This window comes from Pseudochaenichthys georgianus, chromosome 1 (genome assembly GCF_902827115.2).
Source record: "Pseudochaenichthys georgianus chromosome 1, fPseGeo1.2, whole genome shotgun sequence".
Lineage (NCBI taxonomy): Eukaryota > Metazoa > Chordata > Actinopteri > Perciformes > Channichthyidae > Pseudochaenichthys > Pseudochaenichthys georgianus.
In genome coordinates this window covers 16562513-16581366 of record NC_047503.1, presented here as the reverse complement: position 1 = coordinate 16581366, position 18854 = coordinate 16562513, and the positions used below count along the sequence as shown (strand labels likewise).

General features: G+C 40.5%; 1 protein-coding gene across 2 annotated transcripts; it reads left to right on the top strand.

The window, feature by feature from the left end:
- The first annotated feature begins 32 nt into the window (after positions 1 to 32).
- Positions 33 to 18632, top strand: wbp1lb (WW domain binding protein 1-like b). 2 transcript variants are annotated; one of them, XM_034097095.2, is made up of 4 exons: positions 33 to 386; positions 7852 to 7954; positions 12548 to 12709; positions 14747 to 18632. In XM_034097095.2, exons 1-4 carry the CDS (start codon positions 300 to 302, stop codon positions 15553 to 15555), a joined length of 1161 nt encoding a protein of 386 aa, XP_033952986.1. In that variant the 5' UTR covers positions 33 to 299; the 3' UTR covers positions 15556 to 18632. The 2 variants fall into 2 exon arrangements, with proteins under 2 accessions (XP_033952986.1, XP_033953066.1); XM_034097175.2 differs by lacking the exon at positions 33 to 386 and adding an exon at positions 6219 to 6480.
- The last annotated feature ends 222 nt before the right edge of the window (positions 18633 to 18854 follow it).

Sequence of the window (18854 nt, the reverse complement as noted above, 5' to 3'; positions counted from 1 at the left end):
CAACCGCACGCCCATCACGTTGTGCACTGCACATGGATCGGGTCGAGGTGAACACGCCACACCCAGCGGACGGAGTGGCTGTGCTGGAGGAGCGGCTTGTGTAACAGCTGTATCCGCCAGTGGCACCGACACAGCCAGCGCCAGCTCCGAGTGAGATGTCCAGAGGAGGCGGCGCGTCTAGCGGCCTCTCAGCGCCACAGGGGCCGCGAAACAGTTGAACATATTCGGGCATAGTTTACGAACAACACTGTTTGCGTGCGTATGTTTTTGTCAGAGCTGTAGCCACTTTTTTTGGAGGAATGAGAGGCGTATGTCCGGCTCTCAACATGGTATTGTTTTTGCAGGCTGTTGGCTCTGTCACCCCCACCGAGTCCCCAGCAGACAGGGTAAGACTGAGCAGTCAACAACAAGGCTCTCTCAGGGCTGTTAGCTAGCTAGTTATCCGGCTAACTTAGCAAATTGGAAAACTTTATATTAACTGGCTTATAAAACAACATATCGAGTCAGTATAGCAACATACTGTTTCTGTTTTCATTCTATATTGACTTTCTTTCACTTATAGTGTGCTGTCAAGAAAGATATTGGCATGCTTGTTGACTTCGTCTGCTAGCTGCGATAGCTAACCCAGTTAGCATAGTTAAAGTGAAGGGACGCTCGAGTCAGGGCCCTGCTGTGTTTTGTTTATGGTAAAGCCAGGGTTTGACATTTCAGTTAGAAGTGTGTTCCAAATAAAAATAAAAGCAGTTCTACAGGTATGGCAGTGGCCACACAGGTAGACATAACAAATAGCATTGACTGGTACATGTATTGATTACTGCCATCTAAAAAGAAAATAGTTCTAAAATTATAGCAATTTATTTTATAAGATAATAAAATATGTTGTTGGCAGTGTCTTGACAATGACGTTGTTATAACAAGTTGACCCAGTCATCATGTCATCAAGCAGATTTATTATTTCTACAACTGTTTTAAATACAAGAATAACTGTATTATTATGTGTTAAAGTGTTATCGTATGTAGAACAGAATTTGAAGTACAGTCTCCATACATTCTCCTGTCTTTTTTATTATAATAGTCACCTAGGCAGATACTGTTGTTGTTGAATGTGACAGTTAAATGTTAAATAATTCATGTTGATTAATAAGAGTTACCTTTTTTAAACTTCTGAATTGATATTCTTAGGGTTTCTTCCTTACAGCTAAACTTGTATTGTAACCTGGTGTTATTTCCTGTTTAGTACATTCACATTGCAACTTCTGAGGAGGTAGACATTAGCAGTGAGCTTCAGATTATTGTCAAAAACAAACCTACCTGCCAAGAGGGATATTTGTTTTACATTCTCAATTTTTGCAGTCTTACTCTGCTTTTGTTTTGGAGAAATGCTGTGGTTGCAATAATACACATTGTTGTGTTTCTTATGGCGTCACTTGTGCATGCACAATATATATATATATATATATATAACATAAAGTATATTTAGTCATGCAATTGTCCTTGGTCTTGTGACTTTTCAGTAAATATTTTAAAGGCGTTGACATTGCTCTGAGAGAAGCAGTTTGATTTGTAGTGTTTTTAGGCCATGATAAGTATGAAACCACAACCTTGCAAACTACTGAGTAAGACTTATTTATAACTGTATGTTGAAGCAGCAGATTTTGCATTACGTTGTTTCAAGCACGTTGTCACTGTAGCATTAATGAAGAGATGCAGTTACAACATTCTTGCAACGCATCTGCCTTTTTTGCTGAGTTAAGACTTAACGATATTTCACAACTTTCTTTTTACTAGCTTGGCTAAAAAGATTTTCGTGATCATTTAGATTCCATCAATGGTATCCAATCCGTGTATCTACGAAAATCTAAGAAAAACATCTATCTATCTACATCTATCATGATGATGATCAACATCTATCATCTATCTAAGAAAAACAATTGGACGGTAGATACACGGATTGCATCCACATTACTGCTGTTTTCCTCTGATTGGATGAAATGACAAATCCAAAAGAACAATATGCTACATACCTAAGAATGTCTAGTCTTCGGTTTGGAGCTGGAACAGTATTGTGATAAGCGATTCATTGTTCAAACAAAATGTCATGCAATTCAAATATTTAATATATATAAAATAATGTAATTACTTTATTGTCTCTGCATTGGATTATTATCGGATAGGGTAAAAACTTCATAAATAACTACGTCTGAAAGCAGAAGTCTAGGGCAAATAAGTGCAAGTCTCTTCAGTGAGAATGTCACAAACTTATTTTAAAAGAAAAGCCAAATTCTGAAAAAAAAAGTCAAATGTAAGATGCATTATGGGACATGTAGTTTATGGACATCGTGCATCTGTAAATCGGAATGTAACCGTATAATAAACATATTACATTCTTTCAGAGCTCTTGCGGGCCACATGAAATGAAGTCGCGGGCCGGATTTGGCCCCCGGGCCTTGAGTTTGACACCCCTGATCTAGGACTTTGTGGATACTTGCATGGAAATGTTTCACTTTTTACTGTAATTTACAGGCCAATTGATTTAATCTAGAATATAGTCGAGAGATTCATCAATAATGAAAATGAGTTGCAGTTCAAGTTATGTTGCTGTAACTTGGAGTTATTTGTCCTTTTCTTTGTGGTGAGAAAGTAGAGAAAATGTATAATTCATCAACCCTATCAAGACTTGTTTTTTTATACACGATATACAGTGGCGTTTCTATATGTACAAAAGTGGTGGGGCACAAAAAACTTAGATATCTATATAAGCTTCTGCAGTGAGGTTCATGGCTGGAGGCACTGCCACTGACTCTTCAGGTTTACAAATATTATATTTTGACCTAAATCAAAATATAATATTATTTTCCAAAAGCCTCTTTAGTCTGATGCTTCTATAATTTTAAACGGACAGTTCAACAGAAGGATACCCAAAAAATGTAATTTTATCATTTAAATATTGAATTTTCTCTCTTAGTAAGATCCCATTTTCAATAAAATGGTGGTCTTACCTTGACTTGAAGATGTCCATTTGCCTATCCTTCTGGACAAAAATCTCTATTACTTTTTTGTAAAAGTCCTCCTTATCTTCTTGTAGTTTCAAAAGTCTGTCATAAATCTAAATGATGGATTTATGATTCGAAAATTATAAAAGTAGACATGTGGATATTATCCGACTGAACAAAACGTACATTTATCTAACAGCTACGTTTCCCACAGATCTTATTTTGAGCTATTTTCTAAAATCCTATAGAGAAATCTCATTGCTTTTTTGTCGAGGGAAGCCATCCGCAGCTTACTTTCTGGTTTTAGGACGTGTCTCTCTCCTCCTCTTCTCCTCTTCACACACCACACTTTTCGTGGCACACGTACTTACAGCCAATCAGCTCTGAAGTATGTGAGATGACGTATGGTGGGGATAGCAGCTCTATGCCCCTAGGGTCATTATTTTTTGCCACACACATTAAATAGGAAAATACTCTGAGCATGCGCAGTGTAGTTTTTACAGTCACCGTTCACTTAGACAGTGAGAGGGAGGGGCAAGATCGGGTTTTGTCCCACATGGCTCTAAACAGCTCAATAGGCACACACTGTAGACACTAATTAGAAGAACACATACTAAAACAGCAATGTACAGACGAATCAGATGATTAAACATGATCTTAAAATATATTTTATATATATTTTAATTTATTTTTTGCATTTTGTTGTAATCATTATTTTAATACTTTCTGCTGACACTAGGTGGGGCTGTGCCATTCCTCTGTGAGTACATCACGGCACAAGAGCCACAAGCTAGGGGACAGAATTGGGCTTTACTTGTTGTTTTTCGGAGCAAAGAAAAGTACATTTTTCTTTTGTAGTCACTCGTGTTATCACGTGTACTAGTGCCATGTATCTATCTGTTTGTTATCAATGCACGCATGTGAGCAAAATTGCTAAAGTTATGCAACCCGTAATTGCAGGCTTATCTATCCTTATTTCAGGACAAACAATAGTACAAATGATGCCTTCAAGAAGTACGTTATTTGTTCATGTATGAAAGACTCATGGCCCTTAGGAGACCGTTTCAATCACATGGCCCTGAGCTATATCTTCTATTTGAATTCATTCAAAAACAGGCAGCTATATCACAGTATTTTGATAACCTGTTATCGTCAGTTATTATGATTAACACTCAGATCTGTTTTCATCACCTGTTTATAGCAAAAAGGCAAACGATTTCTTCTAGTTTGCATCATTTCCGTAATCTGTCAAAAATGTGTACCTTCCGCTGATAGATTTGAAACGTGATGTATTCAAGAGCTGGTGTCTCAAAAGCTTTAAGCGTTTTGTTTCTTTACACAGCTTAAGTTATCATAGCACCTAAAATAAGAAACAAAAGTTGTCAGTTAATTTCTTCACATGACATCATGGGGTACAAAAAAGCTAGCATGTAAGCCGGGGTCTTGTCAGCATCCTCCACACACACATCTTAAATGTATAAATACAGTGTTTTGTTTTGGGGGGAAAAGGACCGTTAATCATTTCTTTATTATTACTTAATTGCAGGTATTAACATAGCAAGTTATCAATCTCATGAACTTTATCATTCACCCTGCCACATTAACTGTGTAACCAAAATAATACTTATAATCATGATACTACCGTCATTTCTGAAGCCATTGACAAATGTCATGTTTTTATAATGAATAGTAAAAGCTACAGTAAGTGTCATCTTGTATCCTAAAGTCCTGGCAAACACACTGTATGTTCTGACTTGTATAATGTAGCTACTTGTTTGTTAAACTGAACTCCTCAGCTATGTGGGATAGTATTGCATTTCAGGGACAGTTCACACAAACAAATACATACTTTTTTCTTTTACCTGTCAATCTAGATTGTTTTTAGAATTTAGGGATTTGGGAAATCTCCCAAGGCTCTTGCTCCAGATGTAAACAGCTGTAACGTTAGCCAACTCAGTAGGGCTAGGTGAGCTAGCATTAGCTTCGTTCTCTGCGTTGATACATTGGCCGGTGTTGTTCGTTAGAGAGAAAGTAGTTCCTCTATGAACCTGTGCACAACATGCCTAGTTGGATTATCTGAGTAACCGGGCCTTGAGACATTTCTGACGAGTACTACTTCATTTTCCCCCCTTTTCTTTTAGAGAAGGTAAAAATGTCTACGACTAATGCCTCCACAATTATTTAGATTGATACATTTAAATAGCTCTTTAAGTAAGAGGAAAAATAGGTGTTTTACATTTTTGGGTTGAACTTTAAGGCTGTTTGGAACGTATCAGTGGTGTTGTTACATCCATGACCTTGATGACGATAAAAGGCTCATTTCTTTGTTGCAAGACAGAATAATAAATAAGGGGTCGGCAAGGTCTTTATGTGCATCAGCTAGCTTGCCAAGTCCCTACAGGCCTGTATTAAGTGGATCAACTCAGAATGAACTAAGAACTGTACCCTCTTAACTCCAGTGGCTGTAATCGATAGCCGTTCTCACTGTCTGCTCATTTCAGCAGCTTCTCATTAATAAGGTTTATTATTTTCTAACGCAGCGATCATTTCTGGGACGGTAACCAAATCCAACTTTAATCTTGTGGCGTAGCATGAGAGAGTGGATTGTTGCCTGTTTGGATGATAGACAGAGGAATCTAGTCCCTCCAGATTCTTTGCTCAGTCACTGTCTCCTATAAGATAAAGGTTACAGGGATAGTCTCAGGTTAAGGCTTGATTGACGTCCCATCCTGCAATGTATCGCGCTGAGTGACAGATGTCAAAGATTAGATGGAGCACTTTTTCTCCACGAAAGGCCTCTTTACGAAACCCCCCGACCCACTTCAGTGCTCTAGTATCTTTATGCGGCACAGGCTGAAGACCCAAACCGACTAGATGGTTATCTGTATCCAAAAAGGGCTCAGCAGCCTGCCAAGTGGGGAGCATATGGTGGGGAGTAGTGAGTCAGTGAAAACAGCTGAAGTTATCAGAGGAACAGAACATTATGTGTTTATTACACAGACAATTAAATCCCTCCGTGTTGGGGGTGTTTTCTTTGGGATAAAATGTCATGTTGATAAGGTTGAAACAGATGTTGAGAGAACTTTTGAAGGTTGCGTCCACATTTAATGTCAGCAGTTTAGATTGTGCTGATCCAGCGTGTGACCAATCGTTCCCGCGTTACCTACCTCTCCGTGTTCTCGCCCGTTCTTCCCAGGCCTCACACTTTAAGACACACACCTCTCAGCACCCTGTACGCCTTATTATCATGCCCAGCTAGGAGCTCGCCCTCCGCTGCTGCTTGGAAATTTCCGTAGAGCAATCCTTGTCCATTGTTTAGGGTGAGGGAGGACAGAGGGAAGAAAAAAAGATAGAGGGAGGCAGGGACTGGGAGAATGTGTGTGAGTTTCTATTGAGGGATAATGACCCATGAGGTTGGAGGGACTTGTCTGGGATTTTTGGAACCTGGATCGTCGTCGGCATGCATCGCAATCTGGGACCTGCACTGGTAATCTGCAGGGATCAAAAGCTATCCTTCTCTAGAACTTGGGCTAGCTAATCATTGAGCTCATTTAGAAGAAAACCTCTGAGGGATCTAGCTGCAAAAACCCATTTGAAAGGATTTTGATTACTCCCTTGTCTTCTGGCACTATGGGAATCATCGGATCTGATTATCCTCCGCAGTCAGGTTAGCTTTTGATCATTTCATTGACACTAGGCAAATACCTTATTGGTTTTGGATTCAAGTTGACTCTTGTGCCGAACACTGTCTGATATTTTAAAGCTCTTTTAGGCCTCAGCTAAATCTTTTCAAGTTGAGTGTGTGTCTCAGATCTTGGGCAACATACGGAGAGGTTTTCACTGGCTGCCGCTCAGAAGTTTGCACTTGATATGGGTCTTGAACACTGATGAAATTCAAGCACCTTGTTTACGCCGGAGCTAAGTTTAAATGTGGCTACAAGATATGTCTGCAGTGTTATCATTCTTAATCAAATATCAGGGCTAGGCATGTAAGACGTGCTTTTTCCAGGGTTCTTTTCACCACCGTTGTGTTCTTTCTTTCAGCTTTGAGTCCTGCTTCTCTTTCCCTCAGTGAATTGTTGTGTGGGAAAGTATTGTACATCAAAAGAAAGTATGCAAATACATCATACTACCTAAAAGCTTTTTCTTTTTTTTTATACAACTGGAACATAGTACATGTTTGAACAAACTGAATACATGATTACACAATGAACTAGCTTCAGAACAAATTGAAATAAGGCCTTTTGACATGTCACTATAGGAAAAACAAGGGTGTAGATAAAACGATGAGAGCTGCTTTAGTGTCATGGAGCAGCCGTTCTGTATCGTCTGTCACTGTCACAGTGTCATGGCTTATTGGGACACTTGAAAACAACAGACATTGTCAATGTTATCTATACCTATTGAAGTGTGTGACAAAGTAAAGAGGAGTCACTCAAGTATTTGACTTGGAATACACATTTCAATATAATTGCATGAAGCTATTCTAAAATGGTATCTTTAAAGTTCAGAACAAACAACACACACGTACAAACATGACTTCTTATCTAGCTTCTAAGCAGGTGAAATGTTCTGCAGATTATCTTTTATTTTTGCTTGCTTAATGCAGATCATTTAATTTTTTTGTTTCGGCAATAAATAGTTTTACAAACGGAGCAAAACATGGCACAAATGTAATTTCACACTGTGTGTCAAGGAATACAAACATGAATCACTGTGGGGGGTTCTGTTATTTTAATTTATTGGCACAGCTCACCGTAACCACATTTCTTAAGATGATGTTTCTTTTAGGTTGTTTTTTTTAGTAGAGATGTTGATAACACTTTCCTTTTAAAGGGACACTGCTCCTCTCTTGCAGAGCCTCCTGCACTGTGAAGGTGTGAACAACCAGAGCTACGTCTGTGAGTCTGGACACTGCTGCGGGGAGTCCCTGTGCTGCAGCTACTACTACGAGCTCTGGTGTAAGTATCCTGCTTAAAAGAAAACATATATACTAATAATAATAATAATAGATTTATTTTGTTAGAGCTTTTACAGGTGCTCAAAGACGCTTTACAGATATAGTGAAAATAAAATAAATAGAAAGTTAAAGTAAAAAAATACAAAAACAATCACACATTAAAAGCCAGATTGAAGAGGTGAGTGTTTTGAAGGCGGTGAGGTCAGTGCAGTCTCTGATGGGTTGGGGGAGTGAGTTCCAGAGGGAGGGGGCAGCGACGGAGAAGGCTCTGTCCCCCCAGATCCGGTGATTGATGCGGGTGGGGATGGATAGGAGGCTGGCTTCTGATGAGCGGAGGCAGCGGGAAGGGGCGTGGTGGTGCAGCAGGTCTGTGAGGTAGGGGGGGGGGGGGCTGATTGTTGAGGGGACAATGAGGATGTTCAGGTTGCCGGAGTCAGAGGAGAGGAGGAGGTCGTTTGTGATTTTGAGAAGAGCTGTTTCGGTGCTGTGTTTTGATCGGAAACCGGATTGAAATGGCTCAAAGAGGTCATTGGAGCTGAGGTGGGATGTTAGTTGTGAGGCAACGACACGTTCAAGTGTTTTTGACAGAAAGGGGAGATTTGAGATGGGCCGGAAGTTGGACATGATGTCAGGTGTGAGTCCAGGTCTTTTGAGAATGGGTGTGACCGCAGCCAGTTTGAGAGAGGGGGGGGAACTGATCCAGATCTGAGGGAGGAGTTAATGATGGTGGCGATGAGTTGGGAGATGGCAGGGAGGCTCTCTTTAACACATTTGGAGGGCATTGGGTCAAGTGTGCAGGTGGAGTTAATTCCAGTCATGAAGTCGGACACTTGCAGGGGGGTCACAGGGGAGAAGTGGGACAAGGGCTGTGAGGTGAAGGGGGGGAGCCAGGAGGGGAGGTGGGGGGTGCTGATGAGGGTGTCAGATTGCTGTAAATGTTGCTGATTTTGGTTTGGAAAAACGAGAGGAAGGAGTTGCACCGTTCGGTGGGGAAGGACGAGGTGGCGTTGTCACAGGGTTTGAGGAGTTTGCTGATGGTGGAGAAGAGACGCTTGGGGTTTCTGGAGCCAGACTGAATGAGTTGTGAGTAGTAATTAGACCGGGCTGCTATGAGTGCGTTACTGTACTGCTGGAGATAGTCTTTTAGATTTGAAGATGGACTGTTAGTGTGGTTTTCTTGTGTTGACGTTTCCTTGATTTCATTTGGCGGAGTTCGGGGGTATACCAGGGGGCGGAGTGTATGAAAGAGACATTTTTAGTTTTTGTGGGGGCCAGTTCATTGAGACAGAAGGAGAGGGTGCTGTTATAATAGTCCACAAGTTCAGATGGCTTTTCAGAAAGTGGGGGGGGGGGGGGGAGACAGACATCTTGCAGGTAATGGAGGCAGTGATTGCTGAAGGTGAGATGGATTTGAGATTTCTGTAGGTTATTGTGCGTTTTTGCTTTTGGGCGGGGATGGGGATGTTGATGTCCATGATGATGGCCAGGTGATCAGAGATGTGGAGCTTGAGGCTGGACAGATGATGGATGGTGAGACCAGTGGAGCAGACCAAGTCCAGGATGTGACCACGGCTGTGTGTTGGGGAGTTGATGTGTTGAGAGAAGTTGCAGCAGTGAAGGGTTTCCTTAAATTCAGAGGCATATTTGCAGGTCGGGTCGTCAACATGAATGTTCAAATCACCTAAGAGGAGAACAGATGGGGATATGGCAGAAAGCTGAGTGAGAATGTCAGAGAGGTGGGAGAGAAAGGAGGGGTTTGGCTTCGGGGGACGGTAGATGATGGCTGTGACCAGGGGAGTGGGACCAGAGAGTTTAAAGATCAGGTGTTCAAATGAAGAAACATCAGGGACGGGGATTATGGTAGCTTTTATTTCCTTTCTGATAATGGCAGCTATACCACCATGTCGGCGAGGTTTGTCAATGTATGTGAATCCTGCTGGGGTGATTTGATTTAAAGAAAAATAGTCCAGGGGTTTTTGCCATGTTTCGGTCAGATACAGAAAGTCCAGGTTATATACATACCCCTTGTCACTTTCTCGCAGAACGCCTCTACTATTGAGGGACTGACAGGCCTAGGATATTAAGCTACCTCAATTATTCTGTTGTTGCCCAAAAATCTCAGCACCCCTTAGGATTATTAGTAATAACAAATACATTTAGATTTATTTTAAATAAAGTATGGGCGTGTTTTGGATTCTACAACATTTTCCAAGAACGTTATTGTTATTATGAAAGCACAACCACATTGGAGTTGGGACAGCCTCAAATGGTGCATATAATTTAAAAAAAGAAACACATGGAATGGATAAGGCATGGATTGGCCAATATAACAACATGTTAGCATTATAAGGATAAAATATCCATAAATTCCAGGAAAAAAAGTGTAATATATTAGCAGCAGCAAAAGTCAGTTACAGCCAAGCATGGGTCCGGGACAAATCTCATATCTGGACAACATTGGTCAGTTTCTAGGAATAATTTTTTTTGGTAAGCTATGTCATATTACCTTTTTTCAGATTCAGCTGACAGTGATAGAGCATCAGAGCATCAGAGCTTCCGGAATTTGACAGACTACGTAGAAAATGTCCAAAAATGTTCTTTTCTTTTTTAGCAGAAAGTAAAGAACCTTAAAGGTGGGGTAGGTAATTTTGGAGAAACCAGCTCGAGTGCGCTAGAATTATACACAACCGGAAAAAATCTGCCACTTCCTGACAGAGCCCCTCCTCCAACACACACGAAAGCGCACATGACCAATGAGGGCACGAGATAAGTTTGTGCACAGATGGAAGGCTGACAGGCAGGTAGGCCATCCAGTTACTTTAGCCAGGCTGGCTAAAATGATTGGTCGTGCTCTTTACAGCGCCACGGCTTCCACAGATGACATTTTTTTATGGATTTATTGTCAAAGCATTTAATATATTCATTGCTATCGGGATGTTAAGAGCATTCGATGGAATATAACAAAAAGTGTTTCTGAAATAAATTACATACCCCACCTTTAAGTTTTAAATAATTAATAATTTAAAGATATCTTTCTTGGGATTACCATAAAATAGTGATGGTAGGAGTCCCTGGGTTATTGAAACACAAAAAATGTAACGTAAATGAAATTATTACATTTTTTGAAAATGTTGAAACATGTTAAATGTACTTTTTGATTCAAGGTAGCTAACCCTTCTTCCCACTCTAAAAAATGTTTACATGTGATATAATGTAATGATATGTGTATGCAGTATTAAATGTATTACTTTACACAGATTCTGCTTGGAAGATATTCTATAAATAAATATCTGTGATAATGTAGCCACATTATTTCCACGAGGTGGGCATGACATAAGATGTTTGGTATGCTCAGACATGATGTCTGTCTGGGCTCCATCCATGTTTCTGACCTGACCCTGTAACTTTTTTAAATCGTCTGCTCCAAATTTTCCATGACAGTTTCTTCTGGCCTTCATTGATGTCATGAGGCTTACTGTAGGAACAGGCTGATGGCGTATGGGCAGTGCTTGCAGTCAGGATATAAGGGTTTTTAACTTAAGGGCTTGAATCCTTGTTTACACACACTACAGAAACATGTTTTCTACAAAATAAATAACCCTACTTACCTTATTAGATAAGACTTTTAAAAAAAGGGCGTGAGAAATGCACTTGTGATGATTTAACGCAGATTATTTCATACGTTTCCGTTGCTTTATAGTCACCATGGGTTTATGTGCTTAGTTAACACAAATATTGCAGACATGTATTTATTGTACATGCCACTATATAAGCTTGGAACCACCAACATAGAAAATCATATTTTAGCCTTTGGTCGTTGCCTGTTTTCAGAGAAGAAATTCACATGTAGTAGAGGCTGAAGTTTAGATGGTACCGTTTTTTTGTTTGTTGAAAATAATAATAATCACCTACAATGTGTTGTAGCGCTAGCCAATAGAAGCGCAAGTCACGTGTAACATAGGGATGTCAGTATTTCGTGGAAATAAACAAAGAAGTCCAATGGAGGCGTTTGAGGCAGAGGGGGGAGTGTGTGGGAGAGCATTTACATGCTCAAAACCTACATAACCTATATAAAGAGAAAACCCCACAAATCATAATAGAGCCCCTTTAAACAATGAAATTGTGCTGGGATGTGGTATTCATAATTTATATTCCCAAATAATAACTGCGTGTACAAAAGACATTTCGGTTTTATTTATTTTGTCTTTATTTGTTTCAACATTCACAATCAGAGTTTAGTGCGTGTCTAATATCTGTGGTTGCTTCACAGAGTAAACAGTCAGTGTCTTGTTGTGGAGATAAGTACAGACTTGGACCTCTTGATGACGTCAAATTCATAATGCAATGCATACCGTTTACGAGCACGTAAATGTTTCACTATTATAACCAGAGGTTGGTTGTATTGGATCTGTTTGTGTTCGCAACAGGCAGAACAAACTAGCACAGTTCATGGACATTGTAGAAGACACTTTCCTGTTAACACCCCTTCATCATCCAACAAGTTTATTATACAATATAGTGCCAAACAATCTTATATATTTGTTATAGTTTCACTGTAAGCAGAACATGACAGTGTTGATTCCTCTCTCGTCAGGGTTTTGGTTGGTGTGGGCGATCATCTTCATCCTGAGCTGCTGCTGTGTGTGTCACCATCGCCGCACCAAACAACGTCTGCAGCAACAACAACGGCAGCACGAGATCAACCTCATCGCCTACCGCGAAGCACACAACTACCCCTCCGTGCCCTTCTTCTTCAGTAAGATCTGCTGCACCAACACAGACGAGATAATAAGGAAACATGATATGATATAGTTGTTGGTGTTTTTGTACGCCAACCAGGAAATTATCATCGCAAAAGGTTTTTGGAATATTGCAGTAATAAGATTTGTGGCAAACACACGTTTAAGACACTTTGAGAAAAACACATTCTGATCAGCAGGATAATCTCAACACACGATTATAATAGAGGAAGCTTAAATGCAATAGCCGGAATTAAATTGCTAACACTAGTCTGTAAACAAACTACATCGTGCTCATGTAGCATCACCCCCGCTAAACTAAAGGCTGTCTCGTGATGGGTGAGAATATTTGTAGTATCACATTTAGTTGGCTCAGTGTGTTTGTGTTGGAACGTCTCTCTCAAAAGGTCAGTACTCTCACTGCCAGAGGGGGGAGACAAAAGTTCTACACGACAACTTAAAAATCGATTAATACCATTAACGCCAACAAGTGTTAGCTTAGTAATTGCAGAAACATTTTACAGAAAAAATCTAAATAAATGTGTATTTAAGATCAGTGGCACCAATTAGATTTTTGGGGACATTTTCCTCAAAAGTTGACAAAAAAAACATTTGTTGTGTGTTTATCATGTCAAGGCATCTTGAGTGCGTAAATAAGGCCTTCCTGTCACAATTTCAGGTTTTAAATCTAAATGGATAAAAAATATTGACGTATGTTTTTGAAAGTGTGATTTTGAAGTGTAATTGTGCTGAAGCATTTCATTGTTTGGTATGTACAGTAGTGCAAGGGGTTAATAGCACTGTTTTAAAAGTGGTTATTTAAAAATGAAACTGTATTGCACGCAACCCTTTTTTTGCACACACTAATTTCCTTCAGGCTCCAGACTCATTATATGTGTGTGTGGCCAGGGTAAATGATTGAAGAAGCAAATGTTCTCTTTGATGGTCTCTCGTCTTGAACCCGCCTGTTCTCCAAAATCGATGTTTGCTTCCTCCCCCCATTATATAAATATTTTTTCTTTTAACATGTAAACTACGCGTTCTGGTACTCTCTGACAAGAAAATAAAGCAAAAAGACAATGAACTTCAGGCAAACAGGCAAACCATATTGCATGTTTGAGTCATTTTAGAATCAGTAGAGTAAGGAGGAATTATTATTAGTTTACTTTTTTTAAAATGAAATTGCCTGCGCCCTGCTGCTGCAAAGCGGGAGCAATGTTTTTCTTTACATTTTCTATTAAAAGTTTACTAACATGTGAATATAAATTTAAATACTTTGTGCACGCTATTTTTCAGAACATTTATAAGTTGTACTGGTCATTTAAAAAAGTGGTAAAAGGACGCCTATCCGAGGGCCAGTGCTGCCCCCCCCCCTGCAGTCATGCAACATGTTGAAGTGTCAACCCCAAATTGCTCGGAAGGCATGTCGACAGTATTGAAGTGTATGTTAGTCGCTTTGGATAAAGGTCTCAGCCAAATAACATGTAATGTAATAACTTGACCCCATTACAAGGATTACCAGCTGCGTGTCGAGTGTACGACTCAAAGGTCGCCTATGTCAAGTCTATCGTAGAGGTGAAGGTGTTTTGGAAAACAAAAACTCAGTTCTTAACCGTTAGAATTTCAAGCACTAACACGTAATTATCAAACTGAGGAATTAAAAACGAGTGACAAACAGCGCGGTATGAGCCTGGCTCAGTGTAATGTTTGCACTGACATGTATCCCTGGTTTCACACGGCGTCAGAACCTTCCCTGTTTGCATGCCCCAGTTTTCAGGAAACGGCCGGCATCCTTGGGTCCTTGCCAGTGTTGCAACAGCATCGCGCCCGGAGCTGCAACGGCCTTCAGCACAGAATTGACCCAGATATGAGCTTGTTTTGTCACATTTTCCCCCTATTGCTTTGGGAATGTTTGAATAAGTGGAAGTTCAGTGAGGTCATGTTAGAATCTTTAGGGGTCAGACAGCGAAGTTATGTGAATGCAAAAATAACTAAGTGTTGCTGCCATGAAACATTTCCAGTGCTTAAGTAGATTTCTGTTTTTTTTTTATCAGGGTTTCTGCCAAACTACCTCCTGCCTGACTACGAAGAGGTGGTCAACCGGCCCCCGACACCCCCCCCTCCCTACAGTGCCTTACACACAGGCCCATCCTCAGTGGCTACTAGCCCCCTGGCTCCTGATCAGCAGGAGGGACACTGTCCAAACATCCAGCCCACTCCGGTGCCCCCGGTCTCTGACAGTCTGTGCAGACCCGGGACAGAGGAACCACAGCCCCCCACCTTAGACTTGAGGCCAAAGCCTGACAACAAGCCGCAAGAGTCTGGCGTGATACCGCTGTCAGGTGGACTTAGGGAGGGACTTAGCAGCCCGGAGAAAAGGAGCGGAGGTGCGAAGGACTGCTGCAAGGACCCCCTGCTGAAGGAGCCGACGGAGGGTCCTGCTGAGGACAAAGATCGATTCCCCAATGGACGGAGGAGGCGATTCACAGGGGACTCCGGGATTGAGGTGTGTGTGTGCGGCTCACGAGGGAGCAGCGGTATTAGTGGAGCTGGAGGGACAGGCCAGGAGGGAAAGGAGTTGAGGGAGCTAGAGGGCCTGCTGGGGCATGAGGGGGAAGATGAGGAGCAGGGGGGAGAGGAGGAAGAGGCGGGCGACTTCTGCGACAGCTGTGGCAATCGAGTCTCCTTCAGTGTGGAGGAGGAGCAGGCGCCGGGCGAGCCGGAGAGGCGGGTCGCCCCCGGGCCTCCTCAGACGGCTAACCAAACAAGCGGTGCCGCGCCCCACCCCCCCGTGTGCCTCCTCCACACCATCAACGAGCAGGAGGGGCCGCACCTCGGCCCCAGCACTGAGCCGCAGGGCTGACACACACACCTGCATGTCGGAGAGGGAAGAGGCTTTTGTATCTGACGGGGGTTTTATGTCTAAATGCTGAGTGTGAGTATATGTGTGTAGATAAAGCAGGTGTGGGAGCGGGAAGTTGAAACTCAACAAAATATGACTGAGAGAGTTAAGAAAACCTGCCCCCCCCCCTCACACTGGAACGGTGGCCTTAACCTGTGTTTTTTTGGGTTACGTTCGGGCAGTCAAGCCCCTGTAACAAGCCTGGGCAAATTGAGACCACACACACACACACACACACACACACACACACACACACACACACACACACACACACACACACACACACACACACACACACACACACACACACACAGTCCTTCAGTTGACCTTGTCATGCAACAGAAACTACTGACACACAGTCAAAGACTTGAAAGCTAAAGCTGTGACGTCAGGAAGGGACATGCACTGCCCTGGATTAACGCAGCTCTACATTTTGGGTGCTTGCAACGTTTCTACCAAGGCGTTTTTCAAGGCGGGAAACTAGGTAGTAAAAAAAAAAGGAACACACACAGCAGGAACATTTTTGGGTGAGTGCAATGTGGATTTGCCACCGTGCGTGCTTATGCAAACTGATACTGTACAGCAGTGCTTCTCAAAGTGTGGTCCGCAGAACACTGGTGGTCCGTGAGCGCCCCCTAGTGGTCCGTGAGTATATTGGTAACATTTCACAATTTAAATAAATGTATTTATTTAAGTTTTCCGCACTCTCGCGGGGATATCTCCGCAATGGAACAAGCTTAATTCGATTGCATGATATAGCCCAGCGCAACACCTTCATCACACATGTTGCCACTTGTTTGTACCATTTTCAGGCGATTTGTAATCTGTTCTAGAAAAATGATGTGTTTTTGGATGTTTGTGGAGTTAGGTGGTCCGCGAGGGTTTTTTTTATTGGTTAAAAAAGTTTGAGAAACACTGCTGTACAGGGACGCTAGAACAAGACTGTGTGTGTGACGTCCCATCAGATTTCAGAAGTGCTTTTTTAGCTTTTTAAAAACCGCTCTGCCTTGTGTGTGTTTGTGTTGCTCTCTATCTGCCCCAGCTAGTCATAGACTGTGAGCCGTTCCTATTTTGCACAAAGTGTATGTATCTTTATAAATGAAACTTTAATGGCTTAAACAAATCAAAACAGAAATAGCTTTCAGTCTTAAATTGCAGTTACATAATTTAGTGTCTTAGGGTTTTGGGGCAACATCAATAAGAAATGGACCTCTGGATTGTTAGTAGGGAATGCAACAGACTCACTCTGTACACAATCACTTAAAAAAAAAAATGGAATGTTTGTAGTATGTGCCTACGCTCCCCAAAGAAAATGCAGAACTTTTATGGAACAATGACGGTTTCAATGAAACTGAGAGACAATGAGAAAGCAGGTACCAAAAATAGAAAATAATATATAAAAAAAGCTTCTTAGAGATTACAGATGAGAACGTCAGACTTCAAACTCAGTCGCTTCTATACATAACCATCTTCACCAGCTATACAAATATTGACACCCTGTACTGGAATTTCATAATAGCACAACCTGAATACACTTTTGCTGTGGTATTCATCCATTAAACATCAATAGCAGCTTCCTGTAGGGTCTGTTAAGTTGGATTTAATTAGACTGGTGCAATTGAACCAAAATAGCTATATGAACAGCTATATAACTATAAGTATGTTTTACTAAAAGATGACTGTCAATATAATGCACTGTGCTGTACAATCTGAGAGGAAATGTTCCGTGTATGTGTATTTTCCTTTATTTTTATACCATAATTTAGCCTGTTAAATGGAATAATACCTATTTGAAGACTTGAATTAATGAATAAAGGAAAATAAACCAAGTAGCAAAAAATAAGATAAGGTAATAAAATAAGTTTGGTAGTTGTCCTTTTGTTATTATCAATACCAGTAAACAAAAGGATATTACTTGTTACATGTTTTATGGACAAACATTACAGTTTAAAAAGCAATATTGATAATGCTGCAATGCGAATAGAAAGCAAAGACCACCGTTGTTCCATCATAAGTATGTTGTAATGCCTTTTAAGATGTTTTAAATCTAACCTTTTAATCCAGATTTGACAGAAGTTCCGATGATAAATGGGCCATGAAAAATGACACTGGTTGAAACAGGAGCATCCAACGTAAAACTTTTACAAAAATAAGTGAAATTAGACTCTGTCCATTCCCTAAAGCCAACTGGAACTTGGTGATGCGACATGTCATTGTCATGATAATGTATACACTTTGGAGCACCCTGAAAAATGCACACGTCCCAATGTTTGCAAAGCACAAATGTTTCCTTTCACAGATTTCTATATACCGCTAGATTTTAGGGCCTAAAACAATCTAACAAGAGATCTCTAAACTTCTAGCACAAATTAAATTGTGTCGTGAACTTTCTGTATAAGCAGTAAGGTGATTGAATCTTACCCATGAATGCCTGAACACTTGTGCTTTATATGTTGATTCTTTTTGTGAGCTAAAATGTGATATCGTGGTACATGTAGTACCAAGAAAAAATATTTTTCATATCAACTGAAAACCTTTACAAAAAAAGATATTGGAACTGTATAAAATTTCAGAACCACTTTATATTTGAAAATATGTAAAATATACTGTAACATGTTTGTGAACCAAATAGTTGCTTTCATAATTTGTATGAAATCATTAGCTTTATTGTTATGGCTTTTCTCATGACTATTTTTTGTTTCTGTTATTAGAAGATTTCACTTCTTAAGCTGTGTGAAGGGTACGTTTGGACTAACAATACAGTCGATAAATGTAAACAAGACCAGGGGCATCTTGCCAAAGACACCTTTTCTTTCTTAAACCAGTGTGTGTCAGGTGGTTTTGCACATATTCTTTGAATGTTCTGATCATAAGCCATGTATTACAACCATCAAGATGGACGTATGTTAAATAAAACATGCCCTTTCAAATTCAAGCTGACTCTTGTTGTTAAGACTGAGTGGAGCTCTATTTTTGTGTGTGGGAAACTAAACTTGCACTTATAAAGACTGAATAAAAAAAGTCTAACATTCATGTCATATCTTTGGGATTTCTTTTTTTCAAACTTTGTTTTTAACTGTTTTTCGTATTTGTTAAATCAGACAAACAGTGTGAAAGCAGACCGGGTCATCATGGGTAAAATAAAATGCTTAATATCATGTAGAAGGAAAGAAAAGAATAAACATACAATACATACATACACACACACCTATACAGTACATTTGTACACACATGTATCTATTTAGATACTCTATTTGTGT